At 41.9% G+C, this 21,572-nt stretch overlaps 1 protein-coding gene across 2 annotated transcripts in view; it reads left to right on the plus strand.

The window, feature by feature from the left end:
* itpr3 (inositol 1,4,5-trisphosphate receptor, type 3) overlaps window positions 1-21,572 on the plus strand; it is a 280,397-nt gene that overhangs the window by 188,286 nt on the left and 70,539 nt on the right. For both annotated transcript variants that reach the window (XM_060845471.1, XM_060845473.1), the window contains exons 30-35: window positions 7,943-8,143; window positions 8,258-8,509; window positions 10,085-10,210; window positions 12,107-12,232; window positions 13,995-14,115; window positions 19,922-20,103. In XM_060845471.1, the coding sequence (XP_060701454.1) occupies window positions 7,943-8,143; window positions 8,258-8,509; window positions 10,085-10,210; window positions 12,107-12,232; window positions 13,995-14,115; window positions 19,922-20,103 (1,008 nt within the window). The remainder of the gene's footprint in view (window positions 1-7,942; window positions 8,144-8,257; window positions 8,510-10,084; window positions 10,211-12,106; window positions 12,233-13,994; window positions 14,116-19,921; window positions 20,104-21,572) is intronic.

Genomic DNA, 21,572 nt, shown 5'->3' on the forward strand with positions numbered 1-21,572 from the left:
AGGGTTTGGGTATGCCATGTCCTCATGCCTAATTATGTGCTTTTCTCACCTCCAAGCTTACCATCTCCAGTAGCACAAGATACTTCCCTTTTTGTTGTTTTACTGCTGTTATGAAAGGACACAAACACAATTCCCAGTGGATGCTTACATCCTTTTTCTATTTCTTAATTCTACCCATTAAAACTTCAAAGCCTACTTATTTCCTGCTATCATCTTATATCCTTTTAAGTTGAGTATCCCCAGAAATTAATTCAGTAGAGTGTAAAATAAATGTTTATATAAACAATGATTATGCTACACATTCTAAAATATCCTTCGTCTCTCATGTTATCTTGACTCTCATTTTCTATTTTGTTTCTCCTGGTTTAATTACTTTAGGTTTCCCTTTGCTATAATCCTGAGCTATAGGGAGAGGCTGAATAGGCTGGAACTGTTTTCATGGAATGTCAGAGGCTGGGGAGGGTGGTGACCTTATCGAGGTTTATAAAATCATGAGGGGCATGGTTAGGGTAAACAGATAAGGTTTTTTCCCCAGGGTCGGGAGAGTCCAGAACTAGAGGGCATAGGTTTAGGGTAAGAGGGGAAAAATACAAAAGGGCAATCTTTTCAACGCAGAGGGTGGAACATGTATGGAATGAGCTACCAGAGGAATTGGTGGAGGCTGGTACAGTTAGAACATGTAAAAGGCATCTGCATGGGTATATAAATAGGAAGGATTTAGAGGGATATGGGCCAAATACTGGCAAATGGGATAAAGTTTATATAAGATATCTAGTCAGCATGGATGAGTTGACCAAAGGGTCTGTTTCTGTGCTGCAAATCCCTATGATTCTGTGACATGAAACACAATTTCTGTCTATTAAGCTTTTCTGTTTCTTTTCTTTTATTTTAAAATTATTGAAGGAGTTGGAATAGCACTTGGGACTAAAGGGATCAAAGGATTTGGAGGGAAAAGCAAGAATAGACTATTAAATTGGATGATCAGCTGTGATCATAATGAATGGAAGAGTAGGCTTGAAGAGCTGAATGACCTACTGTGCTGCTATTTTCTGTTTGACCTCTGCACCCTCTTTTCTCATCATTTTAAATCGTTGTAGCTGCCTTATTCATGCTTGCCACTCAGACAGACTGAATTGAGCCCTATCGAACAGAACAGTTCTTTCCTGTCTTACAGCTGGTGCTGCAGTCCCAGGGAATGAACCCCTCTTTCCACACCTCTCCTTAAGTCTGAAGTTTATGTATCTGAAATGCTTATCCCTAGGTTAATTTGAACAAGAGATCAACATTATTGAGACCCTTAAGGAAAAGCTCCTAGCTGTCTCTGGCAGGAGATCCTTCCCACTCTTTCCTCTGGTGATGATCCCAAAATGGAAGCAAACAATTGAGTCCTCCATTTCTCTCTCCAATATCTTTTCAAACCAGCTCAAGATGTACCCTCATCGGGTAAGCCATATGTTATGTGGGCCAATCACTGCTGCTTATCAAAGGATGCTTTGCTGCATTAATTAGTGAATGTTATGTGACATCATTACCTCCTTTCTTCCTCCAAAGTAATGTGATCAGTATTCTTGCTATCCTTCCTTCGGTCTTCATGTTCTAAATGTCCCACTTAGTTCACAATCCTCGCTGTTAATATTTGACTGTCCACTTCGCAGAAAAAATCCACTTGTGCATACATCTTGAGCCACACCTAAGTACACCTTGGGAAACCAATTGACTATCCTGGTAGACTCCCAGCAAAAGCAAGAGGATTGGGAAACTGCCACTTCACAGGGTGTTGTCTGCTGTGGTTACACCAACAAACTCTTTGCACTGTTTTGTTTCTTTAATGCACAAGCTATGAAAGTCTTTGCTTAACTGCAAAGGGATCTACATCGGTACATTATGGGCACATAGCTTGAATATTTCCATATCACAAGAAAAACAACTTCCACAGCAGCTGCACCAGAGAATTAACTTGCTTGTATGAGTTATGTTATTTCGAAGGTTCTCTTTGTAATGCTAAACAAATGCTTTTAATAGTTCATTTTCGAGGAACATGTCGAAACTTTGATTCCAAACTAACTTTATTTTGCTTCAAAATATGGTACAGAAAATAAGTCCTAACATCAGACTGAAGAAACAAATGAACAAAAACTGCCGAGTTGCCTTTGTGACCTAAGGCAGGTGAACTATTCCCAGACTAGTCACCGTTAGAAAAATGTAGCAGCAAACATCCAAATAATGGATAACCAACACCATGAGCTACAATTTGATTTTTGCTCTCATAATTTATGGTCACCAGCACTGAAATGCAGGAAAATCGTGATTGCTGTTAATTTCACTGTGGACGGTTCTACATTTTTGTCTTTCCGTTAGGTTAATGGGGGGTGGGGGGTTACAACAACCCCAGAGAATGGTGCAGTTAACAGCAAGTTAAGTGATACATAATTCCTTTTGTTCCTTTCACGGACCCCCTAAGATGAAATAGCATGTGTCCCCAGGAATATCTGGGACAAGGCTATTATTTATTGTGTTCCCCATTGAGTTAAGTTTCAACACAACCTGCTGTTAAAAGAATAAGCAAGCATACTGGACTCCATGGAACCCAAAGGCAAAAGGAATCACAATTTGAACTAGACGCGAACTATTAGTATCCTGCCAACATCAGCCAGATGAGGTTTTATCGAATGTATTTCACACAGGCTCAATATTACTGACGGCGGGTTTCATTTCTATTGATGTTTAACACTCACAGCTAAGTGTTGTCTCATTGCCAGCTAGGGGACATGTTCAGATCAAATCACTCAGTCTGATAAGGTGAATCTGCTGTGATAGGATCATGGTTTACCTGGTTTCATTCAGGTCAAACAGCTAAAGAATAGGATTCTTTGACAGTACAGCTCTCAACAATAGCTGCAAAGATTTAGATTAAAGGCAGAGTGTAAGTATATTAAAACATCCTGAACTGCTTCTCAGGGAGCATTATGAAACAAAGCACACAACAAACCACAAGTTCAGGTGAAAAGGTTGATCTAAGAGCTGGATTTTAAAAACATCGAACATAGAACAGTACAGCACAGAACAGCCCCTTCAGCCCATGATGTTGTGCCGACCATTGATCCTCATGTATGCACCCTCAAATTTCTGTGACCATATTCATGTCCAGTAGTCGCTTAAATGTCCCCAATGACCTTGCTTCCACAACTGCTGTGGAAACGCATTCCATGATCTCACAACTCTCTGTGTAAAGAACCCGCCTCTGACATCCCCTCTATACTTTCTTCCAAACAGCTTAAAACTATGGCCCCTCGTGTTAGCCATTTCTGCCCTGGGAAATAGTCTCTGGCTATCGACTCTATCTATGCCTCTCATTGTCTTGTATACCTCAATTAGGTCCCCTCTCCTCCTCCTTTCCTCCAATGAAAAAAATCCGAGGTTAGTTCAACCTCTCTTCATCAGATAAGCCCTCCAGTCCAGGCAGCATCCTGGTAAACCTCCTCTGAACTGTCTCCAAAGCATCCACATCTTTCCTATAATAGGACGACCAGAACTGGACGCAGTATTCCAAGTGCGGTCTACCAAAGTTTTATAGAGCTGTAACAAGATCTCACGACTCTTAAACTCAATCTCCCTGTTAATGAAAGCCAAAACACCATATGCTTTCTTAACAACCCTGTCCACTTGGGTGGTCATTTTAAGGGATCTATGTGTCTGCACACCAAGATCCCTCTGTTCCTCCACACTGCCAGGAATCCTATCCTTAATCCTGTACTCAGCTTTCAAATTTGACCTTCCAAAATGCATCACCTCACATTTATCCAGATTGAACTCCATCTGCCACCTCTCAGCCCATCTCTGCATCCTGTCAATGTCCCGCTGCAGCCTACAATGGCCCTCTATACTGTCAATGACTCCTCCAACCTTTGTGTCATTTGCAAACTTGATGACCCATCCTTCAATCCACTCATCCAAGTCATTAATAAAAATTACAAACAGTAGAGGCCCAAGGACAGAGCCCTGTGGAACACCACTCACCACAGACTTCCAGGCAGAATATTTTCCTTCTACTACCACTCACTGTCATCTGTTGGCCAGCCAATTCAGACAGCTAAGTTCTCCTGACCTTCTGAAATAGCCTACCATGGGGAACCTTATCAAATGCCTTGCTGAAGTCCATATACACCACATCCACAGCTCGACCCTCGTCAACCTTTCTAGTCACATCCTCAAAGAACTCGATAAGTTTTGTGAGGCATGATCTGCCCCTCACAAAGCCTTATTGGCTGCATTTAATCAAGCTATGCTCTTCCAGATGGTCATAAATCCTATCCCTCAGAATCCTTTCTAACACCTTGCAGATGACAGACGTGAGACTGACTGGTTTGTAATTGCTGGGGATTTTCCTATTTCCTTTCTTGAAGAGAGGAATTACATTTGCCTCTCTCCAGTCCTCAGGTACAACTCCAGCGGAGAGCGAGGATGCAAAGATCTTCACAAGTGGTGAAGCAATTGCATTTCTCGTTTCCCAAAGCAGCCGAGGACAAATCTGGTCCAGGCCAGGCGACTTGTCAATCTTAATGTTTGACAAAATTTTCAGCACATCAGCTTCCTCTATCTCTATCCATTCCAGCATGCACACCTGCTCTTCAAAGATTTCATTCACTACAAAGTTTGTTTCTTTCATAAAGAGAGAAGCAAAAAAACTCATTTAGGGCTTCCCCTACCTCCTCAGACTCCACACACAAATTCCCTCTGCTATCCCTGATCGGCCCTACTCTTTCTTTGACCATTCTCTTATTCCTCAAGTAAGTGTAAAATGCCTTTATGTTCTCCCTAATCCATTCTGCCAAGCCTTCCTTGTGCCCCCTCTTGTCTCTCTTCAGACCATTTTTGAGCTCCTTCCTCGCCTGCCTGTAATCCTCTAGAGCTGAGCTTGACCCTAGCTTCCTCCACCTTATGTAAACTACCTTTTTCCTTTTGACGAGAAGCTCCGTCGCTCTCATCATCCAAGGTTCCTTTATCTGACCACTTCTTGCCTGTCTCAGAAATTTTTCTGAGGAGGAAGGCAAGGGAGAGAAACCAGTGTAGAGGAATATTGCAGAATCTGGAGCTAAGGTAACGGAAGGCACCACCAGCAATGGTCGAATACTTAAACTGAGTATGCTTAGGAGACTAAAATTAGAATGCAGATATCTTGGAGACTTTGGTATCCAGACAAGATGATAGAGAGGAATTTGAAAATAAGGATGAGAAATGATGTTAAGACGTTGCTTGACCATGAGCCAATGTAGGCAAGCAAGCAAAGGGTAAATAGGGGATGGGACTAAATGAATTTATGACAGTTTCTCTGCTCAAGTACTCAGTTTTAGTGGATTGTTTGTACCTAAGCAGAATCTTTGAAAGATCCTATGGGGCAATTTAAAATAGAAGTTGAAGAACTGAACAGCTAGCTGACACCCATTTCTGTAGGCTGTGCTGATAAGGAAAGTGATGCCAATATTGAATCCAGGATAAACAAGACAAAGTCCATCTTGGTGATGATCTTGTATCAATGCTACCAACCTTAATTATATTTAGAGTCATAGGGATGTACAGCATGGAAACAGACCCTTCGGTCCATGCTGACCAGACATTCCAATCTAATCTAGTCCCACCTGCCAGCACCCTCCAAATCCTACCTATTCATATACCCATCCAAATGCCTCTTAAACGTTGCAATTGTACCAGCCTCCACCACTTCCTCTGGTAGCTCATTCCATACACGTACCGCCCTCTGTGTGAAAAAGTTGCCCCTTGGGTCTCTTTTATATCTTTCCTCTCTCACCCTAAACCTATGCCCTCTAGTTCTGGACTCCCACACCCCAGGGAAAAGACTTTGCCTATTTACCCTATCCATGCCCCTCATAATTTTGTAAACCTCTATAAGGTCACCCCTCAGCCTCCGACTCTCCAGGGAAAACATCCTCAGCCTGTTCAGCCTCTCCCTATTAATCAAATCCTCCAACCCTGGCCACATCCTTGTAAATCTTTTCTGAACCCTTTCAAGTTTCACAACATCTTTCCGATAGGAAGGAGACCAAAATTGCACGCAATATTCCAACAGTGGCCTAACCAATGTCCTGTACAGCTGCAACAAGACCTCCCAACTTCTGTACTCAATACTCTGACCAATAAATGAAAGCATACCAAATGCCTTCTTCACTATCCTATCTACCTGCACTCCAAGGTCTCTTTGTTCAGCAACACTGTCTAGGACCTTACCATTAAGTGTATATGTCCTGCTAAAATTTGCTTTCCCAAAATGCAGCACCTTGAATTAAACTCCATCTGCCACTTCTCAGCCCATTGGCCTATCTGGTCAAGATTCTGTTGTAATCTGAGGTAACCCTCTTCATTGTGTAAAACGTGAGGTCTGCAGATGCTGGAGATCAGAGCTGAAAATGTGTTGCTGGTTAAAGCACAGCAGGTCAGGCAGCATCCAAGGAACAGGAAATTCGACGTTTCGGGCCAGAGCCCTTCATCAGGAATTTTAACCCTCTTTATTGTCCACTACACCTCCAATTTCGGTGTCATCTGCAAACTTACTAAGTATACCTCTTATGCTCACATCCATATCATTTATGTATATGACAATAAGTAGAGGACCCAGCACTGATCCTGTGGCACTCCGCTGGTCACAGGCCTCCAATCTGAAAAACACCCCTCCACCACCACCCTCTGTCTTCTACCTTTGAGCCAGTTCTGTATCCAAATGGCTATTTCTCCCTATATTCCGTGAGATCTAACCTTGCTAATCAGTCTCCCATGGGGAACCTTGTCGAACACCTTACTGAAGTCCATATAGATCACATCTCCCGCTCTTCTGTCATTAATCCTCTTTTTATTTCTTCAAAAACTTCAATCAAGTCTGTGACACATGATTTCCCATGCACAAACCCATGTTGACTATCCCTAATCAGTCCTTGCCTTTCCAAACACATGTACATCCTGTCCTCAGGATTCCCTCAACAATTTGCCCACCACCAACATCAGGCTCACTGGTCTCTAGTTCCCTGGCTTGTCCTTACCACCCTTCTTAAAGTGTGGCACCACATTAGCCAACCTCCAGTCTTCTGGCACCTCACCTGTGACTTATTGATGATACAAATATCTCAGCAAGAGGCCCAGCAATCACTTCTCTGGCTTCCCACAGAGTTCTCGTGTACACCTGATCAGGTCCTGGGGATTTATCCACCTTTATGCATTTCAAGACATCCAGCACTTCCTCCTCTGTAATAGGGACATTTTGCCATGAACAAAGAAATACATTTCAAGAAACTCCTACCTGGATTTCCCTGGAATCACAGAAAGTCTGCAGCATTTTTAAAGTGGCAGATGGATACTGGATACTGGCACAAACTGGAGAGAAATCAAGCAAAGAATGTGACTCACTCGTGGGAATCCCAAACTCACTAGGCCCTTTAAACGCCATGCTATCCCCAAACAGACCTCCTGTTCATTGCAACAAGGACCTTTTCCTGATGTGTGTGAGTTAGAGATTTTGAGAATAAACATAAATGTTCTTATCTATGGAATTGTCAAGTTACTTAAATCTCCTGCCCTTGAAATTTGAAATAAAAAAAGGTGCCTATTTGTGCTGGTATGGTGCGCCCAACATGAACCTAGTTGATGATATTACTGGTCAAGCAATCTAGCTTGAACAAACATATTTTTCTAATTTAGTATGATAATGTTGCTCTGGAACACGAACGCAATGCTGCAGATTTGGGTTTAATAATAAAACATACATTTATTATAAAAAGCAATGAAGATGAAATAGAACAACCAAGTGTCCTATCAAAAATAGTTTGTTTTTAGATGCTGAATGACCCCTTGCCCTTATTTCAGTGATTGCATTTGCTGTACAACGTTCATTGTGATAAGATACATTTTACATCATGTGAATTTTTCACTCTTGCAGCTATTGGAGGCTGAGACCATGCAGCACATCTTCACAAACAATTATCAGCTCTGTTCAGAAATAAGTGAAACAGTCTTACAGCATTTCATACAGTGCTGCGCAACACACGGCCGCCACGTGAAGTATCTGGAGTTCCTGCAGACCATAATAAAAGCTGAGGGAAAATATGTCAAAAAATGTCAAGACATGGTGATGACAGAGGTAAAAGCAACTAAAGGCACCTGACAATCTCTGACTGTTTTATTTTCTCTGTTACTCTGAACTGACTCATAAAGATTACTGTAATTCTGAGCACCATGTGTCTTATCCCAACAGCTCAGCAGTGCAGGGGATGATGTTGCTGTCTTCTACAATGACAAAGCGTCATTTCAGACCATGTTGGAAATGATGAACGCTGCAAGAGATGGTGTAGAGAAAAACAGTCCACTGGCATATCATATTTCACTGGTAGAACTACTCGCAGCTTGTGCTGAGGGCAAGAATGTCTATACAGAAATCAAATGTACCTCACTGTTGCCTTTGGAGGACATTGTGCGAGTGGTAACTCATGAAGACTGTATAACAGAGGTATTGTTGGCTGTTTAATAATATGCAAAATGAATTAAACGTATGTTCTAGCAATGGTTCTAGTAATCTGGTTGGGATAGGGGATGCATCAGGAAAATCAAGGAGACAAAAAAATGGAATTTGGTAACTGATTTGAAGGTTTTTGCATTTGAGAAAAGAAATTGCAATGAAGTAACTAGTATGGAGCAGGGTGGATCTGAGTGAGTTATGATTGACATGCAGAATGTAAGAAAGATGTCAGTTAGCTCAGATGACTCGGTAGTGGTTTGCCAACAGTATGGTTCAGTTCCTATAACAGCTGAGACTACCCTGATGGTTTGTTTTTTCATCTCAGACCATCAGGTTAAATTCACCACCAGTTATCTCTCTTTCGAATGCAAGAGCAGCCCTGTGGCCCTCTGGGACTATGTCAACTTAACCTTTAGCTTAGATTTTGAGAACCTAACTCACCAAACTGAGCATTACAGGAACAATGTACAATGAATGTGACCAGCCAGAACAATCCTTGGTCTTTTCTGAGGTCAGTTGTTTTAGCATGTGTTATCAGGAAGACAGGTAGTTCCTATATGGCATGAGGACACTGAAAAAACACCGATAAATTTGATGTTGTTCCTTTGTTTAAGTGTATATTTGGGCATGGTAGTGGTATTTATAAGTTGGAACCTTAATGCTTGTAGGTTTCTGGATCTAAAGCATTGGGTAAAGAAGAAAGTTGTCCTCGACAAATGTTAATGATTCCCATAGATTTGGCATGTAAGTTGACTCGTTTATAAGACAACCCCATCTCTCTGGCCTCAAAAATTATGTTTGCTTATGCTCAGTCTATCGGTCATTTCTTCCCTACTCCCACACAACACTTTTAAGGCATTACATCCTATGATCCCATAAGTAGTGAGGTGCAAATTTTCACCCCACAAAAGGATGTTCTTCTTTCTGTTACCAGATAACTGGATGCAATGGAACAAGCAGGTGATACAGTTTACTTGTGAAGATGTACAGCTATTTAAGACAGCCACACAGGGCAGACCGCACATGCTGAATGACAAAGATGGTGACCATCCATCCTCATGACAGCTGTTCAGTTCTACATGTGGAGTACAAAACAAACCCCATTTTAGAAGTATTTTTTAAGGCTTCAAATGTCGACTTACATGTCAGCATCTATGGTAATGCGCAATTCTCAGACATGAATTATGCACCGGTGTGATTTACAGACCTTTACAGAGGCACCACTCATTAAAGATGAACAACATTTTCTTAGAAACTGCAGACTGCAGTTGCATTTCCCTTTCAGCTGGCAGGAAGCCCTGTTCAGCTCATAAAATATGTTTAGACAATATTTTCTTATTTTTGCTGGCGTTAGCAAAGCAAATGTACAGGAATATAGAAGTGGCAAGGCCATACCCATCCACTGTTAACTGAGCATTGCAAATGCAGAGAAACAAAATTCTTAAGGGAAAGGATTCAATGGCGATTTTGAAAGACAAAAGTCATAGATTAATGACATGACCGTTGTCTGCTTTATTCCTATAGACATTTCAATTGACTTATCATTTGTTGTTTTTCTGTACTTAGGTGAAAATCGCCTATGTTAATTTTGTGAATCACTGCTATGTGGACACAGAAGTGGAAATGAAGGAGATTTATACCAGTAACCACATCTGGAAGCTTTTTGAGAACTTCACAGTGGACATAGCTACGGTAGGTCTGTGAAAGGTTGCCGGAGGTAATGCTGAGCATAGAGTGATAATAGAAAAGATAATATACCAGAGACTAGGAAAGTAATATTCCATTGCTTGGAAATGTTCTTGAACAGAAGTCTCTGAGGCTTTTTACCTGTTTAGGGCATACAGATGGGCATCATGAATGTGTGTTGGCCATGCTAAAAATAGAAAACACAACTTTATTCATTTGCATAAGTTTTCTTATCTACCCACCAATTAATGATAAAATAAATTCGTCTGTAACCTCCACATGCATAAAACCGAAATAGTCAATAAAAAGTCAAACTATGTTGCAGCATATATTGACCTTTGCATTGAGGTTTTGAATGCCAGAACTTAAAGGCTACCATTGGTTGGAAGGCTATATGCTATCAAAATTCTAGTCAAATCCCTGAGAGTTAATAAGACATAATAATAAGCAATCAATGTCCTTCAGTGGTCAATTAATGGCCACCTAAGGGCCTTAACATACCACTAGCCCAATTGCCTGACTCCTCAGCAGGAACCAAAGGGTAACATGTCTGCTAGTTTGGGAGAGGTCTCCATTTACTTTGATCCTGGGCAATCAGAGACAAGGATGTTGTGGCAAGGGAATGGCCTCAAAAGATTACCAGGAGAAAGTGAAGTCTGCCGATGCTGGAGATCAGAGTTAAGAATATGTTGCTGGAAAAGCAGGTCAGACAACACCTAAGGAGCAGGAGAATTGATGTTTTAGGGCAGAGCCCTTCATTCCTGATACTGCTTGACCTACTGTGCTTTTCTAGCAACAAAGTCTTGACTCAAAAGATTACCACCCTGCCCTTATCTTTGACCCTCCTGACTTCTTTCTATCCCCTATACCCCATTCTGCAAGAAGCAAAATAAAATTAACCTTCTTGCAGTTGCGCCTTGAAATGTAGGCCTTGACTTACCATATCTAGGACCCAGAAGTTCCAAGTCTCTGACTGGCCAGCAGTTACTTGCAACCCAGGACTGCTGAGTCCTGCAGTAGCCTAAAGGCTTGACAGTCAGTTCTGGCGCACACAGTCTTGTGAGCATTTTCAACTGGTCAGAGTAACATGTCAACCGCGACTGAAAATAGCCTATGCCCTGTTTAGACAGAAAACTGGAGAACCCTGGCCGAAGTTTAACCACTGATTCATAGAATCCCTATAGTGTGGAAGCTGGCCTTTCAGCCCACACTGACCTCCAAAGAGCATCACACCCAGACACTGTCCTTTACCCTATATCTGTAGCCCTGCATTTACCATAGTAATCCAACTAGCCTGGACACTACTGGCAATTTAACATGGCCAGTCTACCATCCTGTACATTTTGAACTGTGGCAGAAAACCAGAGCACCCAGTCAGAACCCACGCAGACACTGGGGAAAAGATGCAAACTCCACACAGAAGTCATGCAAGGGTGGAATTAAACTCGGGTCCTTGGCACTTTGAGGCAATAGTTGCCCTCTTCACTTTTAATTGTTGGCCTTTGTGACCAGTTTGCACATATCTGTTAGGTTTAAATTCAATCAGTTCCACAATTTCATCCAAGTTATGAAAACTTGGGGAGATTAACTGCTGAAGTATTTCACTGCATTATCAGCTTGTTTGCAGTTACTTATTGAAAATCAAAAGTAGACATTTCAACGTTGTTCTTCAATTATTTAAAGCTTCATTTCAAATTCTGCAAATAATAATTTAAAAATTAAATTTAAAAGCTTTATGCATGTCATTACCATTGTTTAAGTAACTTATAGCTGCAGATTCCTGTAATACAATTTTGACTATAAACATGAAGCATAATTAATCTTCATTATTTGTTCAGAGTCCCAATAAGCTAATTCAAGAGTTAATGCAAACCGTCTTTTTTTTTATTTTAATCATGCAAGGTTTGCAGCAAAAGGGAGAAAAGGCTTTCAGATCCTACTATGGAGAAATATGTAGTGACTGTTGTCATGGATACCATCAATGCATTCTTCAATTCACCATTCTCTGAAAACAGCACATCACTGCAGGTAACCCATTGAGAAATCTTCATTATTAAGTATCAAGTAAAACAACAATTAGCATCTTTTCACTGATGTCTGTACCTTTGCCTTGTTTCTATCTTGTTCAAAATCTCACAGGTGCGGGGTAACAGTAGGTTTCTGGTGGGTTTATAGTTTGACTTTTTCCATTGGCTCCACTGATGAAGAGCACTCATCAGTAGCTTCAATAATTAGCTCCTGCCCAATACTAGATGTGTAATTAGCTGGAAAATGGATCTTGCCATCAATAAAAAAAAGAGACCGTTCATTCCATCTTTCACGTAGGAGTGCCAATCAGTCTCCATCCAAGAAATGGATTAACAATCGACAAATGATGCCATTATAAATGATTTGAAAGAAGTGTGAAACAGGTTTTGATTTTATGATTGCACCATCTCATTTCCCACATGATGAGCATTAGGGGTGCTGTGGTGGCAGAATTTTAACTTCTTGAGTCCAGAACTAGAGGGCATAGGTTTAGGGTAAAAAGGAAAAGATATAAAAGGGACCTAAGGGGCAACTTTTTCACACAGAGCTTGGTGTGTGTATAGAATAAGCTGCCAGAGGAAGTAGTGAAGTTTGGTACAATTGCAACATTTAAAAGGCATCTGGATGGGTATATGAATAGGAATGGTTTAGAGGGATATGGGCCAAGTGTTGGCAAATGCGACTAGATTCGGTTGGGATATCTGGTGGGCATGGATGAGTTGAACCGAAGGGTCTATTTCCATGCTGTACTATTCTATGACTCTATGACCAGTCAGGTGCGTGAAATGTAGAAGTCAAGATTGTCCTACATGCTACAAGGTTTTAACATCTCAGTGTCCCTGTCTGGGAACCTACCTGTTGATAGGTTCTGATTCTAGTCAGACAGGGACTGCTAAGCAAGAGGATACAGGACTAGCTAGGTCTAATCTCTAACTTCTGGAAGGAGAAAGACTCATGGCTGGCGACTGGTGATTTTAGGTGGAGAAACATGGGAGTTTGGAAGCCTGATAGGAGAGACCAGAAGCCTTTAGAGTAATGTAAAGCTGTCTGATCTCAGGTGTTGACAAAGCAGGTATGTTGGATGCAGCAGTTAACACTTAGCTCCTGAATCAAGCAGTCCTTACCTTCCTTCCACCAGTTCATTCTACAAGACCTAACCAGGTAGAAATCACAGATCAACATGAAGCTGTCAGTCTCATGGTAATTTAAATTGCTGACCCTCTTCCAGAGAGCGCTTTGGTTGCTTGGCCTCCCTCCTACTTCTGTAAAGCTGGAAATAGGCACACTGAAGGCAGGCCGAGATCAGCTTGCAGATTTTACAAATTTAACCTTCCATCTAACCTACAGTCAACAAACCTATGCAATTAAAACCTCACCCTCAGGCCTCTGTTTCATGAAATTGACAAAAATCGGCCTGCAAAAAAAATGTGCTCAAATCCTCTTTTCAGCTATTCATGGTGCAGTCTTGGCAGATTATATAACTGGCAAATAAATGAAAGGAGTTTGTGAAGAAAATGGAACATTTCACATTCTTGCTTCAGCAATGTATTACTGATTGCTTATGGGTGAAATAACAAAATTAACTAATATTGACATATTTGTGTATTTAATTTAGTGCCTCATACCAAAACCTCTGTAGAGTAAGAAACAAATTAATAATTTCTCCAGTTTTCATCCTTAATATGGATAGGCACATACAGTAGGTTGTTTCATTTTCACCTATGTGCACAACGACTGAATTACTGCTTCTGGTTTCTTGTAGACACACCAGTCTATTGTTGTGCAGCTTTTGCAGTCCACATGCCGGCTTCTGGATTGCTCGTGGCTGCAGCAGCAGCAAAAGTCATCAGTGGAAACCTGCATTCGGACATTAGCTCTGATGGGTAAGGCAAACCATTGTTATGGTAAGAAATCAAACTTCACAATCAATGAGTTAGGTTATCCAATACACAGCCCATGAACTAGGAACATTGGATCTTAGAGCTAGGAGCAGGAATAGGCCATTTGAACCTTCTAGCCTGTCCTGCTCGTCAGTCAGAAAGTTGCAGATCTGGATGTGGTGTAAACTCCACATTCCTAATTACCCTCATAGCTTTTGACTTCCTATCTGAATCTATTAATTATAGCTTGCATAAAGTTCATGACCTGCTGCTTTCTGGGGAAGAATCCCACATAACCTTTTGAAAAGAAAAAACCTTCTCCTGATCATACTATAATTTTTGAAGTATCTTTAACATCCCCGTGACAGATGTCAGGTCCCCTGGCCTATAGTTTCTTCCTTTTCGTCTCCTTCTTTTCTTGAATAAAAGTATTGCATTAGCTATTTTCTAACCCACTATGGAACTTTGGAAGATTGTAACCAATGTCTGTGCTATTGCTGTGGCCATCTGGTCTTGGGGACCTGTGAGCCCTGAGATCTAATAATTTTCCCAGTATCTTTTTTTATGCTGGTGATGGTGGTTGTGTTAAATTCCTCTGTTCCATTCACCTCTTGATTGTAAAGCACCTTGGGGGGGTTTTCTAAGTGTTCTATAGCGAAGACAGACACAAAATATCTGTTCAACACCTCTCCCCAAAGGTCCAACACCAGATCTGGTTAATCTTTTTGAAATACTTGCAGAATTGTTTACCATCTGTTTTTCAATTATTCGCTACTTTCTCTCACTCTAATCTTCCCTTTTTTAAAACAAAAACATTCACTGCTGGTTCTTAAAATCAACAATCTTCTGATTTAGCACTAATCTTTGCAGATTTCTGCAGTGTTTCTCTCAATTTGATACTGTTTTTAAATTCCATATTTAACCACAGAATGTGCAATCCTTATTTTGTGAGTCTTTCTTTATTTCTTTCGCATATATTATTGCTGAGGGATATTAAATATCTTAAAAGTCAATGACTGCATTCATGAACCAAGTTTCCCAGTTCAATTTAGGTAGCCCTGCTTTCATACCTTATAATTATCTTTATTCAGGAATTTCTTCAGGTAAATCAAAGGAGTGTATTTCTCAATGGTAGAGTTTAGATTACTTACAGTGTGGAAACAGGCCCTTCAGCCCAACAAGTCCATACCGACCCACCAAAGCGCAACCCACCCATACCCCTACATTTACCCCTTACCTAACACTACGGGCAATTTAGCATGGCCAATTCACCTGACCTGCGCATCTTTTGGACTGTGGGAGGAAACCGGAGCACCCGGAGAAACCCACACAGACACGGAGAGAACATGCAAACTCCACACAATCTGTCGCCTGAGTCGGGAATTGAACCCGGGTCTCAGGTGCTGTGAGGCAGCAGTGCTAACCACTGTGCCACCGTGCCACCCACTATTGTAAGTATTGTAAGTATTGACATATTGTAAGTAATAGTTTCTTGCATGAACATGCCCACTTGGACCACTATTCTGAACAGGCAGTGGCTGTTTCCTTTTCTCTCCCTGAACTGTTCGGAGATGACATTGTACACCTCTGGAGCAGGTGGAACTTGAACCCAGGCTTCCTGGCTCAGAGGTAAGGGCTATAGGCTTTTCTTCCTGCCTTTCCTCATCTGGACATCAATGACCCATAGCAGCTCCAACAATGGAGTATGTCCAATTGTTGTTTATTAAAGCTAGGTACAATACAAAATACTGCAATGATGATAATAGTACATCACAGGCTTTCCCATACAATACATAACAATTGCAAGTGACCAGTTGACAGGGTCAAACCAAAACAAGTGATCAACCTGTAAGAGCAAATTACTGGAGAATCTGGAATCTGTACTAAAACAACAAATGCAGCGGGTCAGACAACAAGCTAACGTTTTGAGTCTAGATGACTCTTCATCAAAACTGAAGTGAAGAGTGGAGGGAACAGTGTTTATGTTATAGTTTGTGGGGGTAGTGGGTGTAGGGTGCTGGTGGAGAAAAGATGTCGATAGTTCAGATGAAGTGATCAAAATGTGAAAATGGCAGAACAATGGTGTGTCTAACTGCCAACCGTGAAATGGCAGTCAGTCCCACTGGGATGAGGGGAAGGGAGAGAAGATGTGATAACAGAATGTAACCAGTTAAAAGGGAAGAAATATTCACAATTTGAAGGTGTTGAACCAATATTCCATCCAGAAGGCTGTAAAGTGCCTGGTCTGAAGATGAGATGTTGTTTCTCCAGTTTGTGTGGTGATTCACTAGAAACCTGCAGCATACTGAGGACAGCCATGTGGGCAAGCGAGCAGGACTCTGGGTTAAAATGATTGGCTTTGGGAAGGTAGGGTTTATGCTCGCACATGGACCGGAGGTGTTCCGCAAAGCGGTTGCCCCAATCTGCGTTTGATTTCTCCAATGTAGAGTAAGGCCACATTGGGTGCAGGGACTACAATACACAAGAGGAGGAAAAGAGTAAATGCTGCTTTACCTGGAAAGGCTGTTTAGGCCCTTGGATGGCGAGCAGGGAGGAGGTGAAGGGGCAGGTGTTGCTCCTTCCGTGATTACATCGGAAGGTGGGGTGGAGAAGCGGAGTGACATTGATGATTATGGAGTGGACCAGGGTCTCCGAGAGGGACTAATCTCTGCGAAATGCAGATAGAGTGAGGGGAAGATGTGATTGGTGGTGGCATTCTGCTGAAGTTGTCTGAAATGATGGAAAATGATCCTTTAAAAGCAGAGGCTGGTGGGATGAAAAGTGAGGACAAGGGGAACCCGATCACACTGTTGTGAGTGATGGGAAGGGGCAAGGGTGGAAGCATGGTGTTAGGTCAGATGCTGTCGAGGGTCCTGTCATCCATTTGGGATGGGAAACCACTGTTATGGAAGAAGCAAGCCATGTCAGCAGTGCTGTTCTGGAAGATGGCATCATCCGAACTGTAGCGAAGTGAAGGAAATGGGAGAATGGGATGGAGTCCTTGCTGGGTGTGGGATGTGATGAGCTGTAGTGAAGGTCACTCTGGGAGTTAGTGGCTTTGAAGTAGATGGCAGTGTGCAATTCGTTCCCTGAAATGGAGATAGAGAGTTCAAGGAAAGGAAGGAAGTGTCAGAAATGGATGATGTGAAAGTTATAGAGAGGTGGAAATTGGACGCAAATGAATGAAGTTTTCAAGGTCCTGCTAGGAGCATGAAGCAGCACTGAAGCAGTCATCGATGTACTGAGAAAAGGGTTGTGGAAGAGAGCCAGTGTAAGACTGGATCAAGGATAGTTCCCATAAAGGAGCAGACATAACTGGCAGAATGTGAGGACTGCAGATGCTGGAGATCAGAGATGAAAAGTATGGTGCTGGAAAAGCACTGCTGCTGGAAAAGCACTGCTGGTCAGGCAGCATCTGAGATGTTTCAGGCATAAGCTCTTCAGCTGGACTGGTGCCCATAGCCACTCCTTTGGTTTGGCAGAAGTGAGATGAATTAAAGGAGAAATTGTTCATTGAGAGAACAAGTTCAGCCAAGCAGAGTAGAGTAGTGGTGGTTGTGGATTGTTCAGGCCTCTGGTTGAGGAAGAAGCTAAAAGTGCTCAGGCCACCCAGGTGGGGAATGGAGTGTAGAGGGATTGGTCATCCATGGTGAACCGGAGGCAGTTAGAACCAGGGAACAAGAAATTGTCAATATGATGGAGGACATCAGCGGAATCACAGATGTAAGTGGGCAAGGTCTGGACAAGTGGAGAAGGGATGGAGCCAAGGTAGGAGGAAATGAGCTCAAAAGGGCAGGAACAGACTGATACAATGGCCTACTGGGGCAGTCTGGTTTGTGGATTTTGGGAAGGAGGTAGAAGCGGGCTGTCCAGAATTGAAAGACTACTAGATTGGAAGCAGTTGAGGAAAGATCTCCGGAGGTAATAAAGTCAATAGCAGTCCTGGCAACAATGGCTTTATGTTTGGATGTGAGGTCATGGTCCAGGGGGCAGTAGGAAGAAGTGTCCAAGGGCTAGCGTTGAGCGTCTGCAATGTAAAGATCAGTGCACCAGATGACAACAGCACCACCTTTATCGGGTTTGATAACGAAGTTAGGGTTGGGCCTGAGAGAGTGAACTGTGGGCAATTTCAGGAGGGAACAGTTTAGAGTGGATGAGAGGAGCAGAAAAATTGAGCAATCTCCAGTCATTGCTCTGGTGACTCCAATTCCTGAGCTACCCAACTATCATGCTGAAACATGATCTTTTTCATTGCCTTCGATGCAAGAAGCCCATGTGATCAATCCTGATACTATCCAACCTTCAATGAGTAATCAGTTGACCAGTGGCAAACTTCACAAGTATGTCATCTTTGCTGCGGTCAATTGGCTGTTTACCCATTAGGTTCTCCAGTTGTTTTCCTTGGAAGGAGGCTTTTTAAAAGTCTGGCTATTGTCTGTGATGCACAAGTCAGGATGTGATGAAATATTCCCCACTAGCCTGGATGGATGCAGCTCCAACAACACTCAAGAAGCTTGACACCTTCCAGGACAATGCAGCCTGCTTATTGGCACAACATCCACAAGCACCCATTCCCTCCTCCAGCAAAGCTTAGTAGCAGTAGTGATTAATATCTACATGATGCATTGTAGAAATTCACCAAAAATCTTCACCCAGCACCTTCCAAATCATGACCACTTCCATCTAGAAGGACAAGGGCAGCAGATATACTCCAAGTCATTTGCTTTCCTGACTTGAAAATGTATCACCGTTCCTTCACTGTTGCTGAATCAAAATCCTGGAATTCCCTCCCTAATGACATTGAGGGTCAACCCACAGCAAGTGGACAGCAGCGATTCATAGAAGGTAGCTCACCACCACCTTCTCAAGGGCAACTAGGGATGGACAATAAGAATGCCGGCCAGCAGTCAATGCCTATATCCCATGAATGATGTGGGCAGCTCACAGCTGCTTATATAGGCTTTTTCTTTGCAGCTTTCATGGAGTTGAATATCAGCCATATCATATTTACACAATACAACACTGTGGTCAACCACACGTTGTTTTGCTATTAAATGGTCAACTATCCCTCTGTGTCTGAACACGACCTGACTCAGACATACTGTGTCATCTTCCTGATGAAAGGCTTTTGCCCGAAACATCGATTTTCCTGCTTCTCTGATTCTGCCTGACCTGCTGTGCTTTTTCCAGCACCACACTCTCAACTCTAACCTCCAGCATCTTCAGTCCTCACTTTCGCCCAGACTGTGTCTTCTTGTCCAGTTGTGACACTCAACAGAACATATTTCTTCAGAAAACACTGAGTTAGCATCAGACTGATTGACCTTTCAATAGGGCAGGCTTCCCATGACGTTTCTCATCTTAGCTGGCCCAGCAAATTAAGGATTATTACCTACAGGACACTACCCATGCTCTCAAGAGCCCTGAACCAATTGCATCTGTGAAAACCAAGCAGTCTGCTGTCCAAAGTACTCACCAAGCCTGGGTCAACTTAGTTTCTGGGATCAGACAAGGCTGAGCATTTTCAGACTATGATTGCCTGACCCCCCCAACATTGACAGACATTGTTTTGTATAAACCTGAAGATTTATTTAAACTATTTGGGTAATTATTTGTTGATGTGATAACGTATTTGGATGGTACATTTCATGATTTTAAAGGGCCTGATGTCAGTGCGTTTAATTACACCAGTGCTTAGATTAGCTAAATGCATAGGAGTATCTCCAGGAACTTGTGGAATCCTGCTGCTTAGATGATCATGCTGGAATTGTTTCCCAACTTGTATAATCTTGTGGTTTCTCCTTTTTAGCAAAAAACCGTTCATTGCCCCTTCCATTAGACTTAGAGAGTCTCGTCCGTACCTTGTTAGACAACCAGTCGTTGGCATCTCAGAGAGCTGCTCCAAACTGGAAGACGAGCACCCGAGCTTTCCCTCGCGCCACAGGCACACAGCAACAGTGGGACTACAAGAATATCATTGAGAAACTGCAGGTTTGCCATATCTGATAATAGTCGTGTTTTAAAAACGAAAAACATTTTTTTAAAAGCTCAATTGATGTCCATATCATGATTTACCATGCAGTGCCCGATTTTAAAAATGCCTCAAGTGAACACCTAAGAAATCATTGGTGCATCATCCTCATTCTCAAACCTAGAAAATATTGTTTTTTGACGTTTGTTGAATTTTCTGAGATTTTTCAATTCACTGTGATGGCAGTCGAGATTCTGGGCTTCTGTGCATTCTTGGAAAAGTGTCCCTTTTATAACTTGGTGTAGTTTTAATTATGTTCATGTCTGTAATCTAAATCCAGCATTCATACAACAGACTGAAAGGAGTGCAAAACAGCTGGATTGGTGACTCCACGTTTTATGGTCCTCTTTTAGGATTAAAGCCAGGAGGTTCGCTTTTGCTTCTTGTAGAATTATTTTCCTTTGCTCCCTCCTAAATTTTCTTGCTGTTTTGAGTATGTTCTCAATTTGCCATACATATTCTGTCTGGGCTCACTCCCCTCCTTTATTTAGATATTTGCCGTATTTTCTGAAGTACTCCATATTTATAGAATAGTGAAAGCTGGTGCTGTGGCAATAGGGATTATTTGTTTTTTGTCCCGAATTGCACATCCTTTAAGAGCACTGTTCCATGTACTTCTCCAATCAATCGTTAAAGCAACTGATTAATACAGTAAAGAGTCAAAATCAGGTATCGATAATCAAACTGTTTTATTTTGCAAATGCCAGATCAACATGCAGAGTAACAATTACAACAAGCATCACTTAACTTAATAACGTAACTTCAAATCTTTTCTTCTAAGTAAACAATATACTAAATCACACCAACCCATTCTCAAAAAATTTGAAGGAGGGAATCTGGAATTTGCACATTATCAGCCATAAGTCATTTCAGGTGGGCGATGTACCTTTAAAATACAGTCAAGTGGCAACTAGTTTGCTCACATCAAGGTTCCCTAATTAAGATCAATGAACACATCCATTTTGATGACTGAAACATAAAGGTTGGCTTGGGCACTAGCAGAAATCCCCTATTTTATTTTGATTATTGCCATGGAAGCTTTCTGTCCACTTGAACGATTCGAATTGTTTAAGATTCCATCCGAGTCCAGCACTGTTTTATTGTTGCGCTGCATATTAAATCTGTGAAAGGGAACTAGACTCCAGAATGATTCGAGTTAGTGATGGAAGTGTTGCTGTCAGCACACCTTGGCAACTCAACTCTTGCATTTGGGTTTTTTTTTTCCCATTCTCTGCCTCACCTGGAATTGATGCCTTGAGTGACTCAGCTCTCTCTCTAGCCTGAGCTCAGTCATGGTACCAGACTCCCAACAATGGAACGATGCAAAGCCTAAAGAGTAAGTGAATGGTGGCTACTTCTGAGTAGAAGTACCAAATCTGGTATCATCCCACTTAGTTTTCATGATTTTCCTTACCACACTAATACTGAC

Source organism: Hemiscyllium ocellatum, chromosome 26, assembly GCF_020745735.1.
Source record: "Hemiscyllium ocellatum isolate sHemOce1 chromosome 26, sHemOce1.pat.X.cur, whole genome shotgun sequence".
NCBI classification, from domain to species: Eukaryota; Metazoa; Chordata; class Chondrichthyes; order Orectolobiformes; family Hemiscylliidae; genus Hemiscyllium; species Hemiscyllium ocellatum.